At 34.4% G+C, this 21,808-nt stretch overlaps 1 protein-coding gene across 4 annotated transcripts in view; it reads left to right on the top strand.

Annotated features, from left to right (window-relative positions):
• Positions 1–21,808, top strand: part of Obsc (Obscurin) — a 97,372-nt gene that overhangs the window by 40,906 nt on the left and 34,658 nt on the right. For 2 of the 4 annotated variants that reach the window (XM_089695977.1, XM_089695979.1), the window contains exons 7-25: positions 6,567–6,659; positions 7,337–7,636; positions 7,900–8,050; positions 8,199–9,494; positions 9,831–10,820; positions 10,968–11,210; positions 11,731–11,872; positions 12,696–12,886; positions 13,761–14,018; positions 14,843–15,020; positions 15,359–15,536; positions 16,107–16,297; positions 16,788–16,943; positions 17,279–17,399; positions 18,171–18,331; positions 19,169–19,344; positions 19,748–19,916; positions 20,210–20,328; positions 20,796–21,740. In XM_089695977.1, the coding sequence (XP_089552103.1) occupies positions 6,567–6,659; positions 7,337–7,636; positions 7,900–8,050; positions 8,199–9,494; positions 9,831–10,820; positions 10,968–11,210; positions 11,731–11,872; positions 12,696–12,886; positions 13,761–14,018; positions 14,843–15,020; positions 15,359–15,536; positions 16,107–16,297; positions 16,788–16,943; positions 17,279–17,399; positions 18,171–18,331; positions 19,169–19,344; positions 19,748–19,916; positions 20,210–20,328; positions 20,796–21,740 (6,058 nt within the window). The remainder of the gene's footprint in view (positions 1–6,566; positions 6,660–7,336; positions 7,637–7,899; positions 8,051–8,198; positions 9,495–9,830; positions 10,821–10,967; positions 11,211–11,730; positions 11,873–12,695; positions 12,887–13,760; positions 14,019–14,842; positions 15,021–15,358; positions 15,537–16,106; positions 16,298–16,787; positions 16,944–17,278; positions 17,400–18,170; positions 18,332–19,168; positions 19,345–19,747; positions 19,917–20,209; positions 20,329–20,795; positions 21,741–21,808) is intronic. The other 2 variants (XM_089695978.1, XM_089695980.1) reach the window with 2 other exon arrangements.

Raw genomic sequence — 21,808 nt, 5'->3', positions numbered from 1 at the left:
CCCCGACCACTCTCTGGAGTGAAGTGTGTGACTGTGATTGTGTTGTCAAACCTGTGCCACCCGCCCCCTCACTCAGGTACGAGCTAGGTGTACTGAGTCCGATTGTGCCGCAAAAATAGATAGGCCGTTGCGAAATCATCATTTTTCCCGACATTCGCGTCGAACGGTGTAGTGTTTCAGGCGTCCGGTTATTTTGAGGCGTTGCGTGGGACGCCCGTTGTCTATTGGATGCGCGGCGTCGATTCGCAATTTTCCTATGCTCGTTTTCTCTGTGACCTTGACCTACATTTTAATAGTTTAAGGGTCATTTATGTATAACACTAACCAAGTACTTATTCAAGTTTAACATTCAATGTCACAAGTTTTGATAAATTGTTTTCATAAAATTTTTATGAATAAAGCTTCGTTTTGTTTTCTCTTCTGAAATATCTGATAATTTTGAGTGACCTCTCTACACTGACCTCGACATTATTTTAGTTTATAGTTTTCAGGTAATAGGTAGTTCGACTGATAGCTTTATAATTATCTTATGTTATTTTCAAAAATAATTTTATTCAAAAACAATATAGGTATAACCATTGATGTAGTTAACAGTTAAATAATTTTTTCATGTCAATCTTATATGTATATTCGTTTTTTCATCAAATTTCTATTCAAGGTCACTGTTGTCAAGAGCTCTATAGTCATCCGCTTGTTATTGCAAGCATAGTCTAATTATCATAAAGATCACCTGCTTCAACTAGAAATAAATTCGTAGTATATCAGAAATCGGTGTATCATTTTAGGATTCTACCATTTACTTTAATTAGGAAACACAATTTTACAAAAAATTTACTATTCACTCTGTGCAGTCTGATATATCTGTCAAAATGACATTTCACGCATGTCTTTCCACCATGTCGAATATGTATTGCTGTTTAATGTTTTGAAAATAACATTCAGAAGGTAACATAAATCTAACTGATATCAGTTGTCTGAAATACTTACTTCATTGTGAACATAGTTGAAACTTGACTGACTTTTCAGGGCCACGATAGAAAATTTTTGCACTATGATAATTGAAATAATTGTACGTTATTTTCTAAGGTTATTTTAAAGGCGCAATATTAGGTTTCCTTTCAATTCCAGTACTGTAAGGTGTCGTCGAAAATGTAAATTTAACTTCGTAATTAACTATTTTGGCTAATATATGCAGCACACTTTTCATAAACATCATAAGCTCTTATGGTTATATTTAATAAATCCTGTGATTAGAATCAAAGTAATAACACAACCCTTTAACGAAATGTTTTAACACAGTATAAGAAAATAATAAAATAATAAAATACCTATATTTAATCCTTGAATAGTTAGATAAACGCGTCAAAATTTAAATCAAATCATCCAGTAGTCAAAACAGATTAAACACATCACTGATTTATATGAAAACATTTAGATTTCACTATCATAATATATCAAAAATATTTAACTATAAAATTAATGTATTTAGAAAAAAATTAAGTATGTTCTTACGTAAGTATAAGCGTTCATAATGCTCTACGATACAATACTTTTCAAAAGTTCAGGGGCCTTATTATGACCTCTTATTTCCAGACAGTTTACGCCGTGAATTGGACTGACCGGCAAATTCCTATAATACCATAATAATTAACCATGGCTGGTTATTGCGATCATAATAATATGAATTTGCCAGTCACTTGAATTCAGGGCATAATCTCTCTGAAAATAAGAGGTCATAATACGGCCCTTGTACTGGGTTTTGATGCTTCAAGGTAAAAAAGGGGTTAAGACAGAGATTGTTTTAACATATTATCCCATGAGAATTTCTCTAAGAAATAAGAAGCAAAAACAATTTGACAGATAAAAAAGTAAAGCTCAATAAATGGATAGGAAACTCTCAACTCAAGAACAAAAATTCCTTTTAAAATTCCTTTTGTTACAGTTCTGTTAAGGACCTTATGCATCTTTGACTTAAACTTGGTAACTTGGTAAAAGGAACAACGACAGAAAGATATATTGATAAAGTTCATAGAGTCATTATAATACAAAAAAGCAATATAGCGATACATATACGAACAATAGAACGATATTAGTTAAAGTAATACATTTTAACGGCATTGGAGGCTTCAAGAACTGCTGTTAAGCATGTTTCTAGTTCTGTTTTTGAGTCACTGCGCTTTTCTGTTATAAAAAAAAATACCAGATGAATTAGTGTGTACCTACATGTAATTAAGGAAAGCTTTTCACAATAAAACATTTAGACATAGAAGTCGTCTATAAAATCTAAACGTATTTGTAATTGAAGACTGTAAGACCTGTGTAAAACTTTTTGAAAATAATTGTAATTAATAACTATAAAATTTACAGTAGAATGAAACTGATACGTATAATTAAGTTGTAGGTGTAGACGTCTCATTTAAAAAGCTCTTTTCGTCTTCAATATTGTTGAATTGTTTTTTAACTTATTAAGTTAGTAAAATATGTTTGCATGGTTTATTTTTTAATACAAAAATAGTTTGACAATAGTTCATAAATACTGCACACTTCTAAATAAAAAGTAAACATCTATACCAAAGAAAACAAGGCATTAGGTATGTAGTACCAGCGAGACATTTTAAAGGGACTATTAAACGGACAATTGAATTCTCTTTTGGATAGTTATACTGAAATATTATATTACAACAAACAACTTCATTAAATTTAAGTTAATACGTACATAAATTAGTTACATTTCCGTTCTACCGTATCCAAATATCTAAAGTTGGCGTCAACTCGTTATATGTCAAGGTGGGCTAATTATAACCGACCGACTTTACTAGCGAATCAGTCTTCCAGAGCTTGTATTTATGACTATTTTACTGTTGCTTACACGTAATTTCGGTTGTTTATTGTTGTGTTACAGTTATGTTAACTTTTATTTATAGTATAATTAAGATAATGGATGTAGTTAGGTATTATATTAAGCACCCGATTATGAATAAAGCTTGTTGGTAAATAAGGGATCTTCTAAAAGAGCTCTTCAATCAATTGAAATGTTGAGAAATGAAGAGATTGTCTTCGAGAAGTCGGTCGATTCGACCATCAAAGAAATTCGGTATTATTGTTATCTCATTAAGATGTATTCTCATGGGATCTGGAGTACAAGTGCCACTATCTATTTTCTTTAGGCAGTAGGTGACGTCTTCTTAACCCTACCGGACCAAGACTATTTACTATTCTTTTCCCATTGATATTATTCTTACTCTTGATTGTAAAACCATTAGTTAGAGCCTGAAGGCTCTAACTAATGGTCACGTCACTATGTTACAATTAATAAGATGGAATGTTTAGTAGTTAACTATACCCGGCGCGGCGAATGATGATTCCTATGACACTGACAGTTATTCTCAAGAGACAAACTTGTAATGGCGTCACCGTTAAATTAGAAACGTATTGGAGGCGTCTAAAAATGGCATTTATTAATTTTTACGTAGCTTTATGCCATAACATTGATATTCCGTTGGAATTATAACAATTCTTAACATTTACGAGAAATTATATCAATCTGACTTTACGTTTACGTCCTACAAAACTTACATCGTTGGCATTTATCGACTAGTGCGGAAAGTATCGATAAACAAATTTCGATAATGGAAACGAGTTCACATTTTTTCCATGCTTACGCTTTAGTTCATTCACTATAGAATGGAACAGAAGATCGCAGCATATTTAATTTAATTAATTACCGTTCGCGTTAATTTACTTACCTATGATAATATGAGTTTTTTAGGCAAATTAAATGGGGGATTCCATTTTCATGATAAAACAGCAGAACTAAAGCTATATATATATATATATATTATTAGTATATATATATATGTATATATATATATATATTATTAGTAGTACATATTAAGAACACTGGCACATTTTTATGTTTTGGAAAACTTTCGTTTTTCTTACCTACTTAATCTATGCTAAAAAACTTAAATTAATACAACAACAACATAATAGACGTTAAAAATTTTAGTTAAAAATTATTTTTATAATATTTGTAAAAACATGTTTACCGACGTGGCTGAATGCAAACCACGCCTTTGCCTATAAAATAGTAAAGTATCGACACGACCCATCATACGAGCAATCACTAAGACGAACTGTCATAGGGATCATCATTCGCCGCGCCGGGTATAACCAAATCTCTTTAATATTCTGGATTGAAAAGAATTGAGTTGAATGGAAAATAAATCAGATTACATATACAATAAGTAGAGTAATTAATAAGAATACAATAAGGGGTAAATATAGCGATTATAATGTTAGCTAAGGACGGAGCGGCCCAAAAAGCTCTCCCTTTGTGAGACTTAAAAAGCTTATCACCATCTCACACTCGAGAATCAATTAGAAAATCAGATAAAGATAGGCCATAAAGGGTCGTCGCGGAAGAATTCCAACCAATACCCGCGGCCTCATCATTAAAGCGGCTCGATGGAACGCAGTGGGTTTTAGTCGGTAAGAATCCGACATAACCCACGGCTCCTTCCCCGGGGGCCGTGGGTATCTTTGGAAGATTTCCCCACTATAAAAAAGGCCATAAAGGATCAGAATATCTAAATCCAAAACTTGATAAACTCTTATAACCTGAACCTGAAAGTTTTGAGTCAAGTCTAGTAGAGACAATAACCTGTATTCTGAAACGGTAGTGAAAGTTAACGCTCAGCAATGTTTGTCACAACACACTTGGCATACGACCAAACAATTACAATGACACGCGACGAATTGTCGAACCATCGGAATTGCACAGACCTATATAATTCAGAGGACCATTAACTCTTGGGCTTCGTTTAAATTGCCATGTACCAATGACACTTTCATGCTATTCTTAAACATTGCTTTGGGCTCTGCTAGTATGCGAAAGTAAAGATTTTCACTCCTTGAAATCTTCTTTCGATTAATTTTTATCCGTTTTCATCTTTTTGGCGAATACTTGCTGCAAAATTGTTTACTCCACATATGAAATAATCACTGTTTTTGATTTTTTCAACCAATGGTTTCACTGTCCATGAAAACTAAAAGAATACTGTCTTAGGGTTCGGCCAACCATCGGTTTCTTTGCTTACTTTTTATTCGGGCTATTGATAAACATGTCTATTAGCACAAATGTTAGATAGATTGAATCTTTGTACCAGTATAAGTATTATCCCATCAAAAACATCCTGTAAAAAACCCAAGTCTCGCAGCTCAGTCTTTCTACCGTCAAAAGTTGTGAGATCCATGTAATACCAAGTCGGTTAATCTATTTAGTGTCTACTTGAAGGACCTTCTGTCTTAAGTTATTACATAAGTTATTATCATGCCAATATTAAAAATATTTAACGTTTTAAACAAATAGATCGACTTGGACATCGCTTGATTTGATTATTAGTATGTATCACACTACACAGCACGACGGGCCAGCGACCAACAGGAACGAGAGTTTCAATCGCGTGAGGCGCGAGAGACTAAAGAATCTAATATAATATTGTAATATTCATTTTGTTTTCATGCGATGTCCAAGTCGATCTATTTGTTTAAAACGTTAAATATTTTTAATATTGGCATGATAATAACTTATGTAATAACTTAAGACAGAAGGTCCTTCAAGTAGACACTAAATAGATTAACCGACTTGGTATTACATGGATCTCACAACTTTTGACGGTAGAAAGACTGAGCTGCGAGACTTGGGTTTTTTACAGGATGTTTTTGATGGGATCTCTCTTCTTTTTGTAGAGCCTTTCTTTTTGATACCACCACCAACCACCAACTGCATAAATAACTTTGTAATCCCATATATTTATATGGGATTACAAAGTTATTGATGCAGTTGGTGTATTTGGAAAACTGGACCGAAATTACAAAATATTTAAGTTTTCCCATGATTAAGACACTAAACTCTATATGTATTCCAAATATGAAGCTTCTAAGTCTGCTAGAAGTGCCTTGGACTTTTGATGATCGGTGAGTCAGTGAGTGACAAAATTTAGAAACTTTAACAAGTTGTCATTCTTAAACTACTGGTTCAAATTGACTGAAATTTTAAATATTCCGTGTTTATACAATGCCGGATTAGTTACTGAAGATTCAGGTTTCTTGCTTTATCCACAACCGAATTATAGGGGGTCGAAAAAGGCCCGAATTGCTTCGAGAAAAGGATGGTACGGCCGTGCCGCTTTTTTTTTGCTCGACTTGGCGGGGGCACTGCCGTGCCCCCAGATATAGTTACCCAATGATATCTGAAAATCACGAAATATTTTAAGTTATTATTGGCACATCGGCTGAATATGATGAAATATTTTTTATATATTATTATTATTATTGGCAAAAGTATACCTATACTAGTTAGTATAGGTATACTTATTGTATGAAATTTTCTTTTGGCGAGTAAACATATTATCTATATGACCTCTCCCAATTATATGTGCAATAAGACAGCTAGAACCACAATATGATTTCCTCGAAGTATGAACAAGACGAATTAATATTGCATGAGGTAACAAAGCTTTTTTCTGGGAAATAAAAATACTAATAAAACATATTATTTTCAGGACATAGCTAAGAAAGTTGGAGACGACAAAGGCCTTCCCGAGCACCTTAAACTTCCGATTCAACGAATCAACGACTATCAACTACTTCTTAAGGTAAATAATCTTATCCTGCAGTATATTATACATAGTTTGCGTAATTCATCACATTGAAAATAAGTGAAATAGAATAACATACAATTATAATCGGGATCATAAGTTTCATTCGAATCCATTAAATCATTTTCTACGAAACATAGCAACTCTCACATTAGTTATCTAAACACCATTCGAAAGTACTGGAAAATGTAATATAATTATGATCTTAAAGCCAACACTCAAAAAGCATATAGCTAAGCTGTAATATTTCAGTATAGGATCTAAAATTACTCCCCTCAAACGTACACAGCTGACGTCACTGACGTTTTCATCGCAAAAACAAATACGACGGTGTAAGAAACCGTATTTACGTTTAGTTTAATTTTACTGCTAACTTGTTATTGGATGGTGATTACATACTTCCGATCAGTTTTATTTTTAGCCTATTGTTTTTGACTCATTTTCGTCAATTTTTTTAGAAAGTCTACACAGTTATTGAAATCAGCGATAATTTTTATAAATCGCTGTACATCACATTCACAATAGTCAGTACATTCGTTTAGGCTATTTTTCTTGTACATTTGAAAAAAAATTGTCTATGGGACCCGATTACATAACATCTTTACCTACACGTACACAACTTCTTTCATACATTTTCTGTCATACTCACATAAACTGAACACTTTATTTTCCAGGAACTAGTCAAGTACTCCAAACGTCTCGGCGACGATTGTACTGACTTACAAAAGGCCTTGGAACTATTTCTCGGTGTCCCAAACAGAGCGACCAACAACTTATTCATTGCGAGCATCGAAGGCTATCGCGGAAATATCTACAAGCTTGGGAGATTACTTACCCACGATTGGTTCACAGTCGAAGTAGAAGGGAGGTCGAAAGAGCGGTATCTCTTTCTGTTTAAGGCGAGGATCCTCGTCTGCAAGATCAAGAGGGTTGCTGACGATAGATCGGTGTTTGTTTTACAACATATCGTGAAGGTAAGCATATTGATGTACTGATAAATAAATGGAAAGTATAATGCTATCCATTTAAAAATTCAATTATAAACACTTTAGTAATAAATCATACAAATATTATTATTTGTGTTCGTTCGTTTTCTTTAACGTATTAAAATGCACACTTGATGGATTTATTCTTAGTACACGTCAAGTAAAATAATTATCTTTTTGTCGAGTATGATTAACGTTTATAAACTGCAATGATGAAAACATTTATTTTAATAGTTCATTAAATTTTGCAGCTTCCTGATTTAGAAATCCAAGATCACCCAGATACACTAAAGTTTGATCTTCACCAAAAGAATCCACCTTTGGTCATCACCCTCACAGCTCACAAGGACTCAGTTAAGACTGCTTGGCTTCGTGAAATCAGACAATACGCGAGTGATCTTGGTAAGGCTAAACACTTGTTCTTTTAAAAAATGAAAAAGAAACGTTTGTGGGAAATAATCGTTATAATTTAACGCTAATTGCATAAAATAAATAAATATATGTAAAAGAAAAGGGCCAACTTCAATAATTATATTTCTTTAAATTACAGTTGCATTAGCAGAACACGCCGCAGACGATCTGCAAGTATTACCCCAAGAGGAATACTTCGAAGCTGAAGACGAGTCAAATAAGAGAGAGTACTCAGAAGACGAAGAAGACGGTCAAAAGGAGAAGAAAGCACGAACAGAAGAAGCTGCAGTTGAAGAACAAGAGGAATCACTTCAAGTTACAACTAAGCGAAAAGCGTCACTTGAAAGTGAAGTCGCTCAGAAGATATCTAAATCTGAACACGTAGAAAGTGCATCTATAAGTGAAGTCCAAGAAATCTCTAGTACTCAAGAAGTCACAGCTGATTTAGAGTCTAAATCGATTGTGACACAAATAAGTACTACAGTTATTGAAACTGATCAAACCGTTGAGGTCCAGGCTTCTGAAAAAAACGTCGAAGTTGGAATACACGAAGTATCGGAATCTAAACAAGTTTCAACAACACAATCTGTCCAAGTTCATTGCACAGAAGTATCTACTCAAGGATCTGTGGAAGAAGTAGTAGAAACTACCAGCAAGACACAGATTAGCGAAGAGAATACTGAAATAAAGCAAGACAACTTGGTCGCTGAATCACAACAGTCTGCTAAAGAAGTTGAAAGTGTTTCGATTTTACAAAAGCAGGAACTAGAGAAATCAGTCTGCGAAAATCAAAATACACAACAAACTTTTCAAGTTTCAACTGAAAAATCTATAGCATCTAAAGAAGAAATCAAAGAAGAATCAACAGAAGCGGTCGCATTTGTGCATCAAACAGAGAAATCTGAAGTTACATCTGTCGGGGAATTCAAAGCTGAGGTTGAAAGTGTTTCTGAAAAAACAGAAGAACTAAAAACATCTACCAAAGAATCTGAAAAACAGAAAGTTACAACAGAATTAACAACAACTAGTAAAGATTCAGTATCTGATCAAAAGGAATTGAAACGAGGTTCTAAAACTAAGCGCAATTCAAAGAAGAAAGCTGATACTAAAACTCAGGAAACAAAAACAGTAGAACACGTTGAAGTTGAAGCTGTTTCAGAAGTAACAGCAGAAGTTGTTAATGTTAAAACAACTGAAACATCGATCCAAGAAAATAAAACAGAGGATACTCAAGAGATTAAACAAAAAACCTCGAGTTTGAATAATAATAATAAAGAAGTACCAGATCTTGAAACAAAACAGGCGGTATTAGAATCAAATACAGAATCTAAGCGATCTGAAGATACTGTTTTAGAAGAAAGCCAAAGTTTTAATCAAGAGGAAAGCGCTGAAGGAGAGATGTCGAGGTACAGCCGCAGTTCGCGGCTCTCTGGAGGTGAGATGCCTTTTGTAATTTAAAACCCCTGAAATATGTATTTGTTTTTATATTATTCTTTCTTATAATTTTCGTTATTTGCCCTTGTCATTATGTTTTTTGAAAATTTAACGTAGTACAATATACCAACTAATAGAAAACATCAAAAATGAACAAAAAGTATGTTAAAATATTTTAATTTTCGTTTCATAAAATAATGATTATTTTATGATAGTTATCATTAAATTTCTTCTGGATATTTGGAAAATTTTAATTGGATATTATTATCCCAAAATATGATAAGTATTATGTTTCTTGTTTGTCGTCTTTATTAATCTCTTCTTTTTTATTATTTAGAGTACTCCAGTAGTACTCGAAAATCATCAACAGGTGGTCGATATGAGTCTTCGGCCGATGGAGGTATCTCCTCTTACTCATCTCGCCGTGAGAGTGGTTCTCGTATTGAGAGCAGTCGCTATGATATCGGAGGTATTGAAGGCTCTGCTGGATCGAAGTACGAATCTAAGTACTCAACATCTAGTGCTATTGAGGGAGGATCGAAATACGGCGTCGAGTCGAGTTACGAGAGCAGGAGCTCAATCAAAGATGGCTCCAAGTACGGTGTCGAATCGAGTTACGAGAGTAGGAGCTCCATCAGGGACGGTTCCAAGTATGGAATAGAGTCCGGTTACGAAAGAAGCAACTCGATCAAAGATGGCTCGAACTACGGCGTTGAGTCGAGTTACGAAAGTAGGAGATCCATCAAAGGTGGTTCTAAGTATGATGTTGATTCCTATGATAGCAGGAGCTCGGTCAAGGATAGCTCGAAGTACGCTCTCGAATCTAACTACGAAAGAAGCAACTCGATCAAAGATTCAAAGTATTCGATAGAAGAAACCGATACTGAAAGTAAAATCAACAACATTGCAGCCAAGTACGGTCTGAACAATAATATCGAGACTTCCGAAAGCAAGTCCATCAAGCAAAGCATTGAAGCCAGCTACGATGTAGACCTCGATGCTCCCAGCAAAATCGACAGTATTGCTTCGAAATACGGTCGCAATTCGATCACCAGCAGCTCTAACGTTGAAGCTCGCTCTACAAGATTGAACATTGAAACCAGTTTAGACGGAAATAACGTTGAAGCTAAGGCAGTAGCTGAATCCAAATACTCCAAGAAAAGCTCCAAGAATGGTGAATCCGCGTATGAGAGCGAATATTCGAAGAAATCGTTAACCAATGGATCGGTAACCGATCAGTTTATATCCGAAAAATCGGTTTCCAAATCTGAATCGTTTGATGGAAAGCCGATTTTCTCGAAGACTCTTGAAGGGCAGAACATCGAGCGTAAGTATATCGACACTACCCACGACAGTAGACACTTAGTGCTTGTACATACGCTTCTAGAATTAACACACACAACACATTGTGCTAACGCTTCTATGTGAAGTCTTCGCTCGAAGATGTAGGAAAACATAATGTTTGAATTCGCAGCCGGTGAGAATGCGATGTTCGAATGCAAGATTAGTTCTCTGGAAGAGGTTAAAGTGACTTGGCTGAAGGACAACAAGCCTCTGACGGACCGTTTGATGGATCGAGTGAATATAGTGAACTCGGGAGACGTCCATAGACTAGAGGTGATGCATTGTAGAGAGGACGACTCGGGCTTGTACACCGCGCGGGCTGAAAACGTGAAGGGCAACGCCCATTGCACCGCGCAGTTGATTGTACATGAGCGTGAGTAGATGACTTACTAGTTTAGAGATAAGCTGTTTTGAACTCTTATTTCTTATAGATTGAACCTTTGCAGCTATATTTTTCAGGTATACATTTTTTTAGGTCGAGTATTTAGAATAATATATAATTTCTTCAATTAATATATCACACACAACAATATTTTATGTAATTTCGTTTAAGAGTTCAAAACAGTTTGACCCTATAACATTATAAATAGATCAAACTATGTATATGCAGCGTCTTATCAATTAAAAAACAGCATGGCCGCCACAATCATCAACAACATCGTAAAGCGCATAACACGTAGACAATCTTTTCTCTTTATAATTTTCCTGTTGCGACTTAAATAGAAAAACTGGCATGATTATTGTGTCGTCTAGCTTTTTTACTCTTCCAACCTTTACCAATTTTGTCAATTTTATTATACACAGGTTATATTTGGTAAGATATTTTGTCACTGTAATTCCTGGTTACTTGTATTTTGTATAATTTGATTGTATAATTTTTTTATTATGTATAGTGACTCCGGAAGAAAGGAAACTAAAGAATGCTCAGAACGCACCGTACTTCTTGGTAGCTCTGAAGGACACTGAGATATTGTTGAATACATACTTGCGTTTTATGGTCAAGGTGAAGGGAACACCTAATCCTGAAGTGAAATTGTAAGTTTAATTCGTTATTTTATTCGCAGATTTAAATAAAAATAATTTGGAAAATCCAAAAGTGCACGCCTCATAATTTTTTTTTAATAAATATTTATTAATTATTATTTTTGTTTATTTAATAACAATTAAACCACATCGAATCAGACCCTGAAAAATGAAAGGGTTCTATTCCTGAGCATACTCAAGCGTAAGAGAAAAAAAAAGACTCGATTAGTAAAGTATTTCGGTCGCTATCGTGTTAACAAGAAAAAGGATCCGCACATACAGACACATGGACGTCCAAGACAGAACTTTTTTAAACTGTTTTTTAACTAGTTTAAATAACAAAAATGACATCAAAAATATCATGAACGTTAAAAATAGTGTTTTTTCTTAATATGTGTGTGTATGTATTATCTTACAAGTGCAATGTATGATACATAAAGACATTTTAAGTTTGAAAAATCAGATGTTTTGCGCGAAGTGACAGTAGTACCCACCTCAACGCTTCGCTTATGAGGCGTGCAATTGTCTTAGAAAAATGTATTATGTTTTTATTTTATCTGGTCACGCTTTTCCATGTCTTCCAGAGTAAAAAGCGTTGCAATAATGGTATCTGTTTGCGAATTTCATCCTAGTGGGATGTGGGATGTGGTGGGATGATAATTTTAATCCAATTAATTCACTTGGGCAAAAGTTCCGTATAAACTTTCACGTCTACAATACAATCTCCTGATTTTCATCATCCATAATATGTCTTAGTGTTATAATTTCCATTTAATTTTTACACATACAATTTCTAGAAAATGCCCCAAAAATTAACCAATCTCCCTTTTTTAAGCTACCGCGAAGGCAAAGAAATCAAAACCACTATGGACAGCGACCGTGTGTCCATAGTCCGTACTCGCGCTGAGAAGGGCTGCTATGAACTCGTGATCTCTGATGTGAATTCTGGAGATGCTGGCACTTATTCCTGCAAAGCCATCAATATTTATGGGGAAGTGGAGTCTGAAGCCACTGTGACTGTTGTTGGTAAGGATCTTGATATAAGAGATGGTGTAGGTAAATGTCAGCTTCAGATAGTTTAAATACGTGATTCTTGTCCATACTATCCTGTATTTTTGTCCAGATAGAGATACAGATAGTTCAGTGTCTAAAGTACTCATATAGTAAAAGATTATTCTCGAAACATTTAAAGAATGACTTTAACAAGCTTGAGTACTTCATAAGCGTATTCGACTTTAAAAATAAAATTGACTAAGACCAAAATACTATTAAATTAAGAATAGCATTCTTATAAATAAAATACACAACACTGAAAAATTGATCTGTTTATAAAAAACAAAAGCATCATTAAAGGAATAATAAATGGCTTCTAAAAATAAGTTTGACCGAACCCTTGTCACTTTAACTAGGATAAAATCGTAAAAATACTTTTATTAGATGAAAACTTATCGCGATCTTGATATTCGTTTTATTTTTAAACAAATTAATGACAAAGATATGCCACACATTTTAGTTAAAACGTTTGGATTGTGTCCAATGTTTGTTTATGAATTAGTGGCACGTTAAAAATAACTCGCAACTAAATATATGGTCTCGGGGTTTCAATGTTACGCCTTTCCTTTTAAATATTATATAATTATGTTATATGCAATTCTTCAGATTACAGAATAAAGCAGAGGTTTAATGCCCTCAATTGTTAACTGAATTTGTTTACTCTATTTTAATTTTGGCAAAGACTTCGATCAAAGATCAGTTTGTCGCGACGTCTCCGCGTGAAAGATTGCATTGCGCTAAAGCTTATTTAAAACGTTGGTTAAACAAAATAATGATAAGACTTCCCTAGAGTTTTAAAGTTTTGTGAATTGGATAGAGTTTAAAAAAATGAATCACATATCACCAGATGACAAGAATATTTTCGGGGAGCTTTTGCCGGGTGGTGAAGGTTTACTTGCAAAGGGAGAGAAGCCTGTATTCGCGTGGAAGCGTGATGGCCTTGAATTTGACCCTGAAGAGAGGTTCAAGGTCCTCCTCGGAGATGATGAGGATTCCTTGGCGCTGGTGTTCCAGCACGTCAAACCTGAAGATGCTGGATTGTACACATGCGTCGCTAAGACCAGCACTGGAAATATTTCCTGTTCCGCTGAACTTACTGTGCAAGGTTCGTTTGTTTTATTATTCTTACAATTATTAATTTTAAGATTTATTTTTAATCTATTGCTATAACTTATTTTTACATCTTTTAACATTACATTCATATTTTTCCGAGTTATGAAAATATCCCAGGATTTCCAAACCGAGAAAAGCTAAATTATGCCTTTCAGAGATTCAAATCATTGTCAATATTTGGTGTTTTCTTTAAAATTTAACTTTGCTAGTCCTCTTATATTGTTAGGTTCTTAATTAATTCGCTTGAAGCGTTCTAAATTCTACAATAATAGTTCGACACTTGGCAACGGTGCCGCCTTAACTAATCCGGTCTAGGCCTTGTTTACAGCATTGGCATCTCATGAATCTAGTTGTGTATTACGATATATTTCATGTTTTACATGTTCATGCCATGTTTTATATATGAAAGTGTTAAAATAATGCAATAACGCTTATCTCTCTTATTTCCATACTCCAATGTAATAATTTTTAAGCTTTTAAACAATTTAAACCATCATCGGTAGAGTCGACCATAGTATTAAAAGGGATAGTAAACACAAAATATTCACAACACATTTTAAATTCATCCAACTATATCAAAAAGTTGCATTACACCATAAATAACTCAATCGACTCAAATTATTAATTACTCAAGAACGGCTGAACAGATTTTGATGAGTTTGATTTGAGATTTTCCTTTGATTTTTCTCCACTTGGATTATATTGTATAATGAGAATGAAAATTGAGACAAATCTGTATAATAAAAAAAAACTACCATACAATCAGTGAACAGTTAATTTATAACAATCAAATTAACATGAAAATTATTAATGCAGGTGCCGTAAACTACTTACACCGTGAGCCCGAAAAGCCCACCCTTGAGATAGAACACCGGGAGCCAGTTGTATCGAGTGGTGGGTCCGCCATGTTAGAAGTGGTATGCAAGGGCTACCCCAAACCCACCGTGGTGTTCAAGCACAAGGGCGAGGTGGTGGAGGCTGATGCTAGGCATAAGTATGTAGTTAATAGTAGTGCTAGTATATTAAGTGTTTCTATTGTAAAATATTTTTAGCAAGAAGAAGTAGTTAGTAGTGGGATTACAGTAATAGTCATTTGAGAAATAATAAGTTGTATAAAATTGTATTCTGTCATTTTCGTTTAAACTATTCTTGTTAAAATTATTCTTGTACTTCGTGTCATTTACTATTTTATACATTGGGCTTTTTAAAAATGTCTATTAAGTCATCTGAGCATAATTTGTTCACTATATTTATTGCCAAAACTTGAAAGAAGATAAGAACTATTCTATATACTCACGACAAAATAGAAAAATTACCAATCTCCTTTCTCAGGTTCCTCCACGAAGACGACGAAAACATGTCACTTGTAATAAAGAACGTCACAGTGGCTGACAGTGGTGTGTATGAAGTGACAGCTTCCAACGATCTCGGAGATGATACCACCACCTTCAACCTGGTGGTCACAGCACCACCTAAGATTAAGAAGAAGATTGAGAACCAGACTTGTATGGTGAGTTCGTATTATAATTGTTGGTAGGAAATTGGTTGGTTGGACTAAATGTCTTTTTTTTAGTTTTATTATTGGTTGGAAGTGACATTCACAATGTTCACTTTGAAACAGGTGAATCTAATGCGATAAACTTAAGCATAGATGTAGATAAAATGTTGAAGAGCCTACAGACAGATTAACAGATATACATATACCTTAAAGCATAATTCCTAATGCAAGACATTAAAATAAATGTATTTTCTTTCTTTCTTTCTTTCTTTCTTTCAAACATGATAAGTTATAGTGGTAAAAAAATATGAGATAAATCTAATCGTACAGTGTAGGTCACAAAACGTACCTAACGTCAACATTCAGATAGACCTATACCTAAAAATAAATGAAAGATATTTTCGTTAGTTTATTTTATAAACTATCTATTCTTTAAGTTTATGATGATTTTTAACCGCTAATAAAAAGTCAAAACATTTTCAATTTAGACATTTTATTTCTTCATAGGATATGACGTTTTTTGTATCTTTGTCTCACACAGGCCATTTTCCTAACATAAATTTGCAAAATTTCAATCTCCAGGTGGAATCAACGCACACAGTACGCATCGAGGTAGAAGGCACTCCATCACCAGACGTGACCTTCTACAAGGACGGGGCTCTCATCACCAGCTCGGAGCGCATCATCATCACCAAGGAGTCGGAGGAGGTGTACACCATCACCATTAAGGATGCCAAGCTGACTGATACGGGGTCTTACTCTGTGGTCGCTAAGTAAGTTAACATATTGAGTTATTAATATTAACTGGAGTGTATTTAAAGTTTTTTTTTTTTCATTTTTAGTCGAACAGAATGTGTCTGGAATTAATTTTTTGAAAAATTTACGCTTAAATAACACACGATTATTTAGATAGATAGATAGATAGATGGATGAAACGTTTATTCATAGAACACAATAACACTTACAATAAAACACAAAAAGCAATTAAACAATACAGAAAACACACACTCACAATTTTGAATGTTAAAAGGATTGAAAGACATTGAAGGTTCTTCCAAAACATAATGTTTTCATAAAAGCAGTCTTGCTTTTGGAGTACCTATTTTACAAAAAAATAATCATCAATGTCAGTTCATAAACAACGAAGTTATCTGCAAACATGCATAAAAAATATGATATGTATCTTTTGACTAGAGAAACCTCCTCCATATTTCAAATTACCTAATACCTCAAGTATTAAATTCTTTTAATTTAAATTTCCAGGAACGAAGTGAACCAATGCTCCGACTTCTGGCAGTGGCTTGTGACGTCACCGCCCAAGGTCACCAAGAAACTGGGAAGCTCTAAAGTGTGCGATGAAAAGGAAACTGTCACCTTCGAGATTCAGACCGAAGCAGAACCGGCTCCTACTGTTACTTGGTGAGTTATACAAATCAAAGGACCAAAAATCTAACTGTGAAACAAAATTGATCAATTACAGTCATAAATTTTTCAGGTTTATGATTTTTTTTTATTCCGCTCAATTTTGGCAATAGTATAAGTCTAAGTTTGCTTTCGTATGTGATAAATTCTGTTACCCTTAATAAAACACAATTAGATATAAGAGATTTTCAATTTCATGAAAATTTTCATTCAGCAATACCTATTTTTTGTCTAGGATAGAGAAAATAAATCTTTACTTTCGCTAACTTCACACACTTGACCATTTGTAAAAATTGGTTCATTTCCTGAAGACTCATCAACTAATTTACCAGGTTCAAGAACAAAACAGAGCTAAAAGAATCATCAGTGATCAAGATATCATCATCTGGTGAAGCGCACAAGTTGGTCATCACCTCAGCTGCGAGGGCTGATGCTGGGGAGTATTCTTGTGAGGTAAGCAATGTTAAATGGTTATAGGGTGCTTTTTCTATGTTATTTTACTAGTAGTGTAAATTTCACCAAATTTCCTATTTTTTTGTTAGATATAGAAAAATTGCTTAATTTCATAGATATATGCATATTGCCACTGTTTCCTCTTTATTTATAATATCCACACAAATCGTGAATGACAAAATAAAGCCTGTGCTGCTGTATTGCCACTGTCAAACAAATAATTCCAGCTATTAAAATCAATCATACATTGTCTGCCTATACAATATCCATATCCTATATCCTTTTTTGGTTTCCCAGAATAGATTTTTTACTGTACACTCGTCATGTTTTTCTTTGTTTTCATTATATTATTAGTAGTATTGTTCAATTGGGATTGTTCAATAAAGTGAGTGCTTTTCACTAAATAAAAGAAAATAATGGTCTAGAACCACCATCCTCGTCTACATTAGCAAAAATCATCCCCGTCTATTGTACACTCACCTTTTTTTGATGTACAATAAAGTGTTATAAATAAATAAAAAATGCCCTAGATCTGGCACCGTGAAATATCTACATTAAAATAAAAGACGGGTTGCACTCCGGGAGTGCCGGCAGAAGTGAAAACTTGATTATTAATGTTGAGCATGTTTGATATCCATCCGTCTTACGCTTTTTCGATCAGGTCACGTGTCCTGACGCGAGTTTAAGATTTTATACCCATTACAGAAAAAGTGCTCAACGCCGCTAAAGAAGTTTTCACTTCAAAAATAAATAAATAATTCCATTGTACAGATCCGTAACGTGCACGGCTCAAGCAGTGACTCGTGCTTACTGCACGTGCGTTGCGCGCCGCAGTTCACACGTCGCTTGGAAAATAGGACCGCAAGTGAGGGGGATGTTAATGTGGAGTTCACTGTCGATGTAGATGCTTATCCGGAGCCTCAAGTGCAGTGGTATGTGTTTGGGTGTTATTAATCTTAATATATATATGTATATAAATCTCGTGTCACAATGTTTGTCCTCAATGAACTCCTAAACCACCCGATTATAATAAAATTCGCACACCATGTGCAGTTCGATCCAACTTGAGAGATAGGATAGTTTAAACATGTAGGTACCACGGGCGAAGCCGGGGCGGACTGCTAGTATGATATAATCGCCATAGTTATCATTGTGATCACTGTTATCGTCATCATCACCATAATTATCATGAGTGTTAATATTATCACTATCGTTAGCATTATTTATCATGTGTGTCAATGTAGATGCTTATCCGGAGCCTAAAGCCTAAATTATTATGATGAACATCGCCTTCATCATTATTTTCACTGTCGTTATCGTCTCCATCATTACAACCATTACAATCATACCTGGTACATCATTCCACTGATAACGATCAATATCAAGCAGGGCGTTAACTTTTAGTTCACTGTGGTCGCTGACGCGTATTCTGAACTTATGTTACTACATCTACACATACTACTGTATGTGTACAATATTTGTATTTTATTGGTTGATTTATATTATTAATGTGACAAACATCAGTATCAGTATTTTAAATATCATCACCACAACCATTATTATCGTCATTAAACCCTTTCATTGTCTGCCTGCCATAATCCTTTTCTCGTTTCGACGTGTTGTATTTTATGGGTTCTTGGATATAGTGGAATCTTCATAATGTTTTCAATCTTGTAATTTGTACAATTATTACTGTCATCGTCAAAACAATCATCATGCAAAACCTAAACCATAAGAAAAGGTGTGTTAATTAAAATTTCTGATCACAGGTACTTAGGAGACGTGGAAATCACCGAAAAGAAGACAGTCTACAGTCGCGTAGACAACGGCAGCACACACAAGCTGATATTGAAGGAAGTGTCCGCTGAGATGTCTGGACAGTACACTTGTAAAGTGTCCAATGAACTGGGCGCTGATTCCTGCCAAGCCACTTTCACCGTTAATAGTGAGTATTAAAGTTTAAAATAGAATAAAAGTTTTTATCAAGATGTGGTTATTTAATTAATTGTTATCTCAATGACGTAGCCAATAATGATACAAGACAAGGTCAATAATTAGATTTTATAATATAACCAAATCGGAGAGACATAAAATTCATATATTTTATACAATGTTATGTATTCTAAATCACAAGTTACTTTGACGGCGAACAAAGGAATATAATTCCGTAGTTTCCAGTTAGGACAAATTGCAAATCATCTTAATTCTGGGTTAAAACACAAAAAATAAAGTAGTTAATTCTTACAACAACTAAACTGTTGAATTCTTCACAAATTACATATTTGCTTTAACCTTAATTATGAATAACTGTCAAACGCAAGATATGTAATAAAAAAACAAATTTCCAGGGAAGCCCCGCATCACCAAGAGTCTGGTAGACATGACAGTTGATGAAGGTCAAACCCTGAAACTGGAGGTAGAAGTGGAAGGTTGTCCCGAACCCAAGGTCAAATGGTACAAGGATGGTAAAGAGGTCACCACTGACGCTAGAATCAAGATAGAAAGAGACACACAGAGGTGAGAAGACTTGTCTTTTCTTGGATATAAAATGTTGAAATTGTTCTAAATATACATTTAAAAATAGTTATTTTTCGCTGCACTCACTCTTCATGTAGTTCGGAGTTACCAAGAGCATATTATAATTGGACAAAAATAAAAAATAAATCGTTTTTAAATGATAATACATTCTAAATTAAGAATTTCTAGCCTCACTCAATTACATTAATAATTATTATCGATTTGGAAATTTTAATTTAATAACCATTTATTATTATTGTTATCTGATACTCATTATACGTTTCTGCATTCAGGTTAGAGAACTATAACCTGACGGTAACTCTTATCAAAGAAGAAGATGGCGGAGAATATGAAGTTCGCGCAGAAAATGAAATGGGAAGTGTATCTTCCAAGAGTACTGTCACAGTACACAGTAAGTATAACGTAGAATTAACACACACACTCGGTTATAAAAAATATTCCAAAAATTATATTAAGGAAGAAATTAGTAGTCCTCTTAGATTTTTAGTTATAGACTCTTTAGTTTAGCTCTAGATCAACGATACAGACAATAAAACAATGTACACGCTTCAACTGGTAATGCACATGAAAATACACGCCTGGAAGCCACTGGTACTGTAGTAGTTAGCGATAACTTAGTTTGTAGATCAGTAGACCTGACTGTCTGCACGTAGTTTATGTATTTTTACTGTGACGTCCTAGTTGATAAGTATTTGGTACAAAAAAAGCATTCAATAGACTCGAATGCTCGTGTGCACTCCGAAACACATTACCCTACTATTACTCTTCTCGCACGTAACCTTACATTTGTTTATTAATTTTTATATCAACCATTTTAATTCATTTAATATTGTCATCATTTTTCATTGTCTTCAATAGCCAGAGAAGTACACTCGAGATTCATAAAAGAAACTATGCAAGAAAATGAACTTGACGACGAAAGCAAACAGTCGAAAATGGTAAAAGAAGAGGAAATGGACGATGGAGGTAAGAAAAAAGCTAAAAAGGGAAAAACAGAACCTGAAACAGCAGAGGAAAAATCCATTTTAGATGACACAGATAGTGCTAAGGCTAAATCAGTTTCTTTCGAAGAGGTCGATCAGCCAGCTTCAAACAAGGCTAGAAAATCAATTACTGAACCTGAAACAGTAGAAGAGAAATCAGTTCTGGATGATGAAAGTAACAAAGTCAAAAAAGTTAAAAATGAAGATCTTGATCAACCAAAACTAAATAAAGCCAGAAAATCGATAACTGAACCAGAAGTAGCCGAAGAAAAGTCGTTGTTGGATGATAAAGACATAAGTGGAAAGAAGGAAAGCAAGATTGAAGAAGTTCAGAAGCCGCTGCAAAATAAAGGTAGAAAATCATTCTCAGAACCAGAAGTGGCTGAAGAAAAATCATTTTGGGATGATGTTGATGACGATGGTAAGGCTAAAGCCAAGAAGGTAGATGACATTGCAGCCACACCTCAGAAACCTAAAAAATCTGTAACGGAACCTGAGGAAGCGGATACTGGTTCTTTCTGGGATGAAAACCATAATGAACAAAATAAAAAGCCCATTATTGAAGAAATAGAAACTGAGCCTCAACAAGGGCAAACAGACGTCACCAAACCTGAAATAATTGAAGAAGTTGATATTGATGTAGATATCAAGAAACAAAATAAGAAGCCTATCGTTGAAGAAGTTGAAACTGAGCCGCTACAAGGCCAAAAGGACGTCACCAAGGCAGAAATAATTGAGGAAGTAGAAATAAAATCGCCGAAACGTAAATCAATTAAAAAACAATCAATTGCTGAAGAACCGTTGAGTGCTGAAACCGAAGGTATACAACGCGCTTTGCTTCTTCACAAACAGGCAAACAGCTTTCGTCTAGTGACACTCACTATTCCG

Source organism: Colias philodice, chromosome 6 (assembly GCF_061535455.1).
Source record: "Colias philodice isolate Cphi_HAF_F1 chromosome 6, ilColPhil1 Martin Lab GWU primary, whole genome shotgun sequence".
In the NCBI taxonomy this organism is placed as follows: domain Eukaryota; kingdom Metazoa; phylum Arthropoda; class Insecta; order Lepidoptera; family Pieridae; genus Colias; species Colias philodice.
This window is presented reverse-complemented; position numbering and strand designations above follow the sequence as displayed.